A 9341-nucleotide genomic window follows, 5' to 3' on the forward strand; every position below is an offset into this window, starting at 1 on the left:
TGTATCTCTCTCTCTCTCCTTCTGTTCATTATATCGGTGTCTGGTATGGTTCTTGTTAGGAAACCCTCGTAGTCCTCCTGTCAGGTGTGGAAATCCTCAGGAGAAGAAACAAGGAAGAGAAGTGTGTGACAGTGTTTTGTTTCAGTGCTTCAGCCCCCACAGTGGAGTGGCCCCCCGCCCAACCAGCCACAGTACATTCCTGGGGCTCCTCCGATGGTAGGGCTTTATACTCTTCTCTACTCTATTCTACCCTACTCTACACTCTTAGAAAAATGGGTTCCAAAAGGGTTCTTCGAAGGTCCCTATGCGAGAGCCCTTTTTGGTTTCAGGTAGAACCCTTTTGCCTTCCATGTACAACCCTCTGCAGAAAGGGTGTGTGTGTGTGAGGGGTATGCTCCAGTGATGTACAGCGCCCCCTCCGGGAAGGAGGTGGAGAACATGTTTCAAGCTGATCCCCCTCCTTGCCCGTCCACCACCCTAGGTCAGTCCTCACTCACCCTCTCATACACACACACACACACACACACACACACCCTCTCACACACATATATGCACACCCTCTGACATTGTTTTTTTTTCTTAGATTTTCATTATCCAATCAGAACCCACATCACACCTAATCATACAATCAGAAGCCACTAGGAAAACTCATCATCCACTCAAGATAGACCAAGCAAACCTCTCCGCCTGTCGGGTAGGTAGCTAATTGCCGGTAGCTACTTCCTGTTGTGTATATTTAAACAGTGTATACAGTATATATGCAAATATGAACAGAAATGCCTTTCCATGCCAAAGTATAGCTGCTTGTTATTATATGCATGGTGCACCATTTTAGTACTACATGTGAAACTAATGTCATTTCAACAGGGTTTGTAGAGTTAAATAACTTTTAGGCAGCTTATTAATACATTGGGAGGGTTCTATTTTATTAAGATGTTGTATCGTCTGCATAAAATCCTATTTATCATATTTAATGTTTTTTATATAATGATGCACTCCTGAAGGTTTTACAGACAGTGGGACCCATTCGAGCGGATCACTTTTGTCAAGTCGGTGACCGTCGTTGGTCACCTTTCAAAGTGCATTGAATTATGGGGACACAAATGATCCCACTTGTGCCGACATGCCAACTGCGTGAACTTTACAAAAACAAAGGTCAAAGGTCGTAAAGTTTTGACTGCACGTTTCTGCACTTGCGCTTCACCAACTTCACCCTGCAGCCATCACCTGCATTGCGGGAGGCTCTGTTGTCCACCAATCATTAGGCTGTTTTTGTTTGACCCGCACGAACATGACCAAAGACATGACTGAAACAGGAACCAACTTTGCCTCGATTTATATATACAGTGGATATATACAAAATGAATGTGATGTCTCATTGTTTGTACAAAGTACACACATTTGATTACAAATTATGATTGTGTGATATGAGAGTTGGAGACAAAGAAATACTTTTATAACAATGGCACACTGCTATTTGTTGTAAAACCACGTGTCCAACTTTTGGCTTTCGCAGTTGCTCCTCCCCCGATTTCACTCCTCGGATTTCGTCTAGTCATTTGCTTAAGCCTCACCGCGCAAACGCACCCGGTGCCTTCATCTCCTCTACCAAAGGGAGATTGTCCTGGGGGTGTATTCATAAGTGCACAATGAAGCAAACATTTATTTTGGGGACAAATTCAATTAGTCCCTACCCATTTCAACCTGCTTCCTTTAGGTTCCTAATGAATGTACCCCTGGTCGGGTCAAGGGGTGAGGAAAATTAATTCTACATGATTATATTCAGGGACAGGGCATTTCCAGACCATGTAAGCAGAACTGGAAAAACTCCTGGCCCTAGTTGGTCAAGGGGAGAATCTCAATTGGAGAAGGTCAGATGTCACTTGATCAAGCTCAAGCTCTTGGAGTCACTTTTAAAATGTTTTTCCAGAACTGCTTTTCTCACCGTCTCATCCCATGACACACACACTTTAAAGGAATGGACAGATCTGTAATGTAGGTAATAGGAAGTATGTATTTGTTTTATTAGAGAACTTGTTTGTGTTGTGTGCCGCCATAACTGGAGAGGAGTGAGGAAGAAAATGATTTCCAACGCCATATCGTCAGACCTTATGGAATGTTTCTATTCTACAAATATCAATAGCATTTATAGCAGAATAGTGGGAAATGCACATATCCACCTTAATAAACAGAAATGACGTTGTCTGTCTCCTTGAAAACAAGCTAATCAGCTGTCAGTTCTGTTTCACACGCAAAATAACTATAGGATCTTTAAGAAAAAAGGCAAATGCTTTATTATTGCAAAACGATACCAAAACATTTGCAAACAAAACGTTATGTACAATGTCGTGATTACGATCCTAGACCTAGATTATGTTCAAAACAAGGCCTTTCAATTCCCATCCATCCATCCCTCACTCCTCCTCCTCTCCATTTCTCTCACTTGTCTCTCTAGCACCCTCACTTGATCCTCCAGGTCGGTTTTGTCGCCGCTGGTGCCAGAATGCCCTATACCCAATAGGACGCAGACGCTCACCAGGCCGGCCAATCGCAGCGCCGTAGTCTCTGTTTCAGCGCTGCGGTCACTTAGGATCAGGCCAAACAGTCCTAAAACCACACCCAGCTTCAGTAGCCACAGGACCCGCCTCAAAGTGGATGCCACCAAGCGGAAGGCCAGGGACAGCAGCCAGTAGCCAATGAGAGCCAGCAGAAGCCACTGACCGATATAGACCACTGCATCTGGGGTGATACTGTTAACAGGCATTTGAACTGGAGGAGAGAAAGAGAGAGATACAACATGATCTTAGTGCATTTTCTGGCCTAGTATTTTGAAAAATGTTTCCTTGTCTCCATTCTAAGATGTGGCAAAAACATAGTCTTAGCAGTGTGTTGCTATGTAATTATTGTACCGGTAGGTTACTTTTGGCATTGTGGAAAAAGAGGTTTGCTCTTCTGGCACACACACCTAATCCAGGGCATGTCTGTCAGTGGATAAAGGGCTCCCTTGGCAGGTGAGACTTTCATCCAGTTGTGTTGTGTTGTGTGTGTGTGTGTGTCTACAGAGAACAATGACAGTAAATTACAATGTGAGAGTGTCTAGTACTGTACATGGGTTGTGTGTTGAGATGTTGCACAATATGGGATCAATCAACAGATGACATAAGAATGATTTACTTGAAATTATTATTTTTGTATTGACAACTGTCTGTTCCATTATCGAATGGTGCACTGGTTATCAGCCCTGGTCCTGGAGAGCTACAGGTTGTACAGTTTTTTTTTCTTCTCCAGCCCAGCTCTAACACACCAGATCCAACTAGTCAACTGCCCATCAAGACATTGATTAGGTGTGTTAGTGCTGGGCTGAAACAAAAGTCTTGCACATGACATGCTTTAGCTCTCTGGGAACAGTATCGGTGACTGACTGGAGTATTGCATTAGCTTTCTGGGCCTGGTATTCATAAAGTGGGAATAGGAGTGCTGATTTAGCATTATTCAGTGTTGCCTTTAATATTATAATGATGAATAATGAATGATCCTAGAGCAGGTGTTTACCATCAACTCCTGCTGCCCTCAGGAACTGGGTGAGGTACTTCATAACCACATTTGCGCCACTGACCACTACCGCAGCCAGATACTTGACCAACTGAAAGAAACACTGACAGGAGAGAGAGAGAGTTGATATAGGGTTATGTTTGAGGCAAACACACGGGTCACTAAATACGGAAATAAAAGCAAGGGTTCCCGTACAGGCCGACTTGTTGCTACTCGCACCTACCTAATTCGACAAAAGAACTGACATCATTAAACTAAGATTTTATGATACATACTACTGTTAAATTGAATTTAGAGCAGGCTATTCTTTGTGCCTCACCTTCTGTGCAGTTTCAACAGACCGCGCCCCAACAAGGTGGACCAGGTAACTGTGCGCCTCCTGGGACAAATCCGTGAGCGTCTCCCGGAGGACTTGCATCATTCCCGGGGAATTGTTAAATGACTTCTCGAAGCGACTATATTCTCCCGAACAAGAAACTACCACGGTGCTCAGCACACACAAGACGAAACACACTTTCATTGTTTCAGACACCTTATGTAAAGTCAAAAGATTAAAACATCCAACGTCTTTAGATTTAGTTGAATATGGTTTCACTGCATAACCATATGCTACAACAATCTAAACTGGTCACTCTACAGACAGAAACATATTGGCTACAGTGTAGCCTATGTCTTACATATGGAAAGAAAAAAAAACATCGTCTAACTACAGTTTCCAGGATATAGAAAGTAGGCAGGCCGACACAAAATGTACTACAATAGTTGCGTTGCCCTTCTTCATCTTTAAGTTTAATTGGCAAATCACTATCAACTGACAAGTGCATACACCGCCACCTACTGTACTGGAGTGTGACGACCTATCTATACCACTACAGTATATTCTCTTGACTAACCCTGGATTTCTAATAAAATAAAATACCTCCGTGCAAACCTCACCACTCACATCATCCCCACCCACTTCCGTCCAACCTCTGACCCTGTCAAACAACCTCTCCCTTTCTACACACATTTCACAAAATAGTAATATATGTTCAACCGTTTCCAGCCATTGCACATTCTAGTACCATGTTTCCTATCAATTTCAAAGATGAATTCAATCCCGTATGCCCTAATCTAATTTCCTTCTGTTCTCATTCAATGACACTATCTCCCGTAAAGATGTCCTTGTACTATACAAATGTCTGCCCTTCCTACTTTCATCCCATTGTCTCTGCCAGCAATCTAACCCATTTTTTCGAATGAATGTTTTAAATTCTCCTCTACCCAACTGCACCTGTATATCCACAATAGTGCTTTTCACTGCTCATTTTGCTGTTATATCTACTATATTATTTCCATAAACTCCTGCATGAGCCGGAATCCAACCGAACTAAATGTCAATGTCATTTCTTTGTAATCCCAATACCCGCATCATTACTTCTAACCATAAATCATCGCGTTCTGACTTTCCAGATCTTAAACTACACAAAACCGATGCAGAGTTCGAACATATTACTACTCTTCTTGGTTGCACCTCCTCTATCCATTGCAATCCAACAATTATCGCAAACATTTCTGTTGAATATACAGACAAATCATTTGTTAGACTTGCATAGATTAACATCGAATTCAATAATAAATACACTTGCTCCCGTCTTCCCATTCATCGTATCATTTGAACCATCTGTATACACTGCAATACAATAATACAACTGATTACTAATATATTGATCGACTATTATTCCCTCATTATCTTCTTCACACCACTGTTGATTTTTCTTCGATCAGGCTAAAATCAAGTTAACCTTCCCTAGCCTTCTATTTGCAATTTAAATGAGGATTTGCGTAGACTGGATGGAATTCCTGAAACGTAGACGCCGTAAAACCTGCCCCCCTGGTAGAAAAAAAGGAAGCAGGGCACGCTCGCCACCTACTGTCAAGTCGACATTAAATAGCTTACCCTGCAGGTCGCAACGTTTTTTGAACGTTCCCGATTGAAATAGGCCATGTAGAACAGACATGCTCCTCTGACATGAATCATAAGGATTCACATTAGCTCTGTTCATGTCATTTCTATCTGCAACGTTCGACAACGTTTGGCAGTTGACGGCCCCAAATTTATTTTATTTTATACCAACCTTTATTTTCATACCCTCATCTCCTGTTGTTGTCTATTTGCTCGACCAATTAAACATATGTAGTAGTACTATACACAAAATAGCTAAAATAAAAGTCTGAACAAAATAAGCAAAATTAAAGTTTATTTCTTAAAGTGTTATCATGGGCCCCGGTGTTTATTTTATTCCCTATGGTCCTGGTCAAAAGTAGTGCACTATATAGGTAATAGAGTGGGACACATTTCAGGGTCTTCTTCCATTACTTGTTCATCTGGGCTTGGGCCTTGCAGGTCAGGTAGGCCAGCTTGGTGGTGAGCTGCTCAGTGAAGAGGGGGTGGAACGCCAGCATGATCCTCAACATGTTGCCTTTACGGGCCTCGTCCACCGGAGTCTGGCCCCAGATATCTATCTCCTGGGTGGGAGGGGAGGAGAGGAAAGAGAGGAGGAAGGGCAGGAGAGGAAAGGACACGAGAAGAGAGGTGAGGTAAGGTGGGGGAGTGGATCGGACTTCGAAGGTGAATTTGGAAAAAGGACATTCATTTCAATTGTCAGATGTAGTGGTGGTATGTTGAGGATGCTGCTGAAACTCTAACTGTAGAGTAAAAACACTTAGGTGGCATAACGGCCCAGTTGCTACTTTGGTGAAGATTAAACTACTACCCTCTTTTACCTCTCCTACTCCACCCTGAGATGAGCAGGGTCACACTGTAGCAAAACCTTTCAAAATATTGTGCAACGGAAAACGTGTTTCTTAAAGGACAAGTTTAGATAGTACCTCCCTGTTTCAGCCTGTTTGCTTCCGTTTAGTGCCAAGTGAGTGAACATGACCCTGGTTCTTACCAGCGGGGTTGCCCCATACTCCAGCAGCCTGCGGACCATGACTGTGTCCCTCATCTTGACAGCCAGGTGCATGGCCGTGCGTCCATTGTAGTCCTTAGAGTCCATGTCGACTCCAGACAGCGCCCAGGCATGAAGCAGCTGGTAGTCTTTCTTGGCCACCGCCCTGAGAGGGAGGGAGGGGGGTGGGGGAGGGAGGGAGGGAGGGGGGTGGGAGATGGTGGGAAATGGGAGGAGGGGGAGAGAGAGACGTGGGTCAATATTTCTATAACAAGAGTGGCATCTTATTTTTGAATAATGAAAGCACGACTCAAAATGATTCATGTTAATGAATAAGCAGTTACTCACTGCAGCAGCTCCACGCTGATCCTCACTGCGGGCATAGCCAGTGACGCCTCTGTCATCCTCAGGAACTTGATGACGTCATAATGCCTGACATGCAAATGTGAGCCACCATTATCTGGCTTTAGTGTGTGTGCTTTCATTGTTGCTTTATTAGTCCACTTCTAGACTTATTCCAGGTAGGCTACTTACAACGACGCTTTGACAAAGCAGAGCAGGGTTAGTGGGCTACCTGTTGATAATGGCCAGGCGTAGGGGTGTGTTTCCGAAGCGGTCTTTCAAATGCTGGGAGGCTCCTTTGGCCAGCAGGTACTTGACCATGTCCAGGTTACCGATCTCACAGGCCTTCAGCAGTGGTTTGGTGCCGTCATAGTCCCCACAGTTCACATCCATCTGGGGGGGGGGGGGGGGGGGGTATATGCAAGACAAGTGTGTGTGTGAGAGAGAAGAAACTGTACCCAAATAAAGAAAACACACACACACACACACTACTGCAGACATTTTCTAGGATCTCCTGGAGGGAGAGGAAGTCGTTGCTCTCGACAGCTCCGTTAGCGAAGGAGGGAAGCAACTCTCCCAACAGTCCCTTGCGCTCCTGAAGGAAACACAAAGAGTTGAACCAGGTATTTATCATCATGGAGTAGATGTGCAAGTCAGGTGTAACATCACTGATAAATGGACAAATGGGTCTATCCAAATTATAGGTGAACTCATATGGCCTTGCCTCTATGTCCTTGTTCCGCAGCCAGCTGAGCTCTAGGACCTTGCCCAACCATTGCAGAAACTTCTTGTCCCTGATCACAGGGCCTGCAATCACGATCGGTTTTAGGCTGAGATCCCTCGCTTGGGTTTTCTCCATAGCTGTGACAAAGAGCATGTGGTGTGTGTTACGATAGATAAACACGCAGAATGGGTCAAATATCAAAGCTACCGAGCTATCTAGCTACTCTGCTAACGTTACTAGTAGCTAGCTAGCACATCAAGTTCAGGTAGCTAGCTAATTGCAGCACTTAGCTATCTTCTCTCTCCTGCACATTGAAGTGGTGAACTAACTAAAGTAGCTTACTACCTTTCTATAGTATCACGTTACTTTACAAACATTGATCAGTTAGTTCATGTAAGCAAACTAGTTTGCTCATCAAGGTATTAGAGCTTGTCAACAAACCAACACAACCGTTGGAGGGCGCGCGAAATGAATGGCCAGGTTATTTTGTTGCTTTTGTTTTACAACTGGTCATGTCCACTAGGTGGTAGCAAAGCCATATATTGATCTAAATACGAACCTCTTTTGGTTGCGCAAAATGACAAATGTGCATACACTTGTTCTTCGACCAGATACAGTAGATTCAATTCACTATTTGTAAAGATATTGGGTTGTTTAGGCAAGAAAAGAAAAGTACACCCTGTTGCTGTCAATTGTCAGTGAAAGCAATGGGATATTTGTGGCCGTTGGACAGAAGTCTTCCGTGTACTAAAAATTCCTTGGCAGAAAGAACAGAGATATGTAACTAGGCTACTCAAATTACAAAAAAAGACGTCTTCCCTTCTGATACCAGGGAGATGTTCAGAGAGAGGGAAAAAGAGAGAGGGAGAGAAAATAATCATGTATATTTATTTATAAAGAGCTTTTAATATTTGTCCCTCTTAAATAAAAAAACAAATGTAATAATGCAGTGAAAAAGTAAATGTAAAGAGCGAGAAAGAAGGATATAGAAAAAAAGGAGGTGAGGAAGGGTGGATGGAAAAAGAGAGGGGTGGATTGTGTGTGGGAGGGAGAGTGTGGGATGGAATGGAAGAGGGGGCCAGAAAGAAACAAAACAATGAATAATCTGGAGTCAAGACTCCATCAAAGCAGTGAACGGCTCAGCCACTCCACTACCCTGTAACCCTGCCTCCCTCCCAAATGGCACCCTATACCCTATACAGTGCACTACTTTTGACCAGTAGTGCACTATATAGGGAATAGGGTGCCATTTGGGCCACATTCCATGTCTCTGAAAGGAGAGACTGTGAGGGAACAGAACAGGAAGAGATGAGGGAGGTCAGGAGGTCGGCAGCTGGACGGCCCAGTCACATTATGTGTGTGTGTGTGTGTGTGTGTGTTTTGAATGGATAGAGACGAGAGTGGAATCTCTCTGGCCTAGTGCCTAGAATGGGAGAAAAGGCTTTGATTCGAACGATACCAGGAAGTGTACTGTACATGGGAGCCAACCAAAATGAAGTCAACTGTTCCAACTGGTTCCATTCAGTTCCATCCATTCACTGGAGGTTCCATCTGGCTCCCAGAGCACATCCATAACCTAGTGACAGAAACACTTCCTGGATAATCTTAAGAGGACATTTTGGATGACATTGCTGACTAAACCTTCTTCATGTTGTTCTGTCATTCTAGGCATTCTAGCGTCCTGTCCATGAGGTGTACTTGTACATCACGCTGCCTCACGCTGCAGAAACAAGCGATAGGCTCCGGCCCCTATGGGCCGTTCTGGCTCGGACAAGGCTTACTTGTGTTCT

The 9341-nt window shown here is 43.8% G+C and overlaps 2 protein-coding genes across 2 annotated transcripts; both read right to left on the reverse strand.

The window, feature by feature from the left end:
- Window positions 1-1996: 1996 nt before the first annotated feature.
- Window positions 1997-5427, reverse strand: tmem109 (transmembrane protein 109). The gene is made up of 3 exons (XM_021619309.3): window positions 3872-5427; window positions 3553-3655; window positions 1997-2769 (listed from the first exon to the last, which is right to left on the reverse strand). The coding sequence occupies exons 1-3, from the start codon at window positions 4070-4072 to the stop codon at window positions 2393-2395; spliced, it is 681 nt and encodes a 226-aa protein (XP_021474984.2). The 5' UTR covers window positions 4073-5427; the 3' UTR covers window positions 1997-2392.
- A 353-nt stretch (window positions 5428-5780) lies between these two features.
- si:dkey-9i23.14 (L-asparaginase) lies at window positions 5781-8023 on the reverse strand. Its single transcript, XM_021619311.3, has 6 exons — window positions 7552-8023; window positions 7327-7422; window positions 7060-7220; window positions 6834-6917; window positions 6489-6651; window positions 5781-6060 (listed from the first exon to the last, which is right to left on the reverse strand). The coding sequence occupies exons 1-6, from the start codon at window positions 7702-7704 to the stop codon at window positions 5908-5910; spliced, it is 810 nt and encodes a 269-aa protein (XP_021474986.2). The 5' UTR covers window positions 7705-8023; the 3' UTR covers window positions 5781-5907.
- Window positions 8024-9341: the final 1318 nt, after the last annotated feature.

The sequence above is a fragment of the Oncorhynchus mykiss genome, chromosome 10 (genome assembly GCF_057628025.1).
Source record: "Oncorhynchus mykiss isolate SJ-2025 chromosome 10, ASM5762802v1, whole genome shotgun sequence".
NCBI classification, from domain to species: domain Eukaryota; kingdom Metazoa; phylum Chordata; class Actinopteri; order Salmoniformes; family Salmonidae; genus Oncorhynchus; species Oncorhynchus mykiss.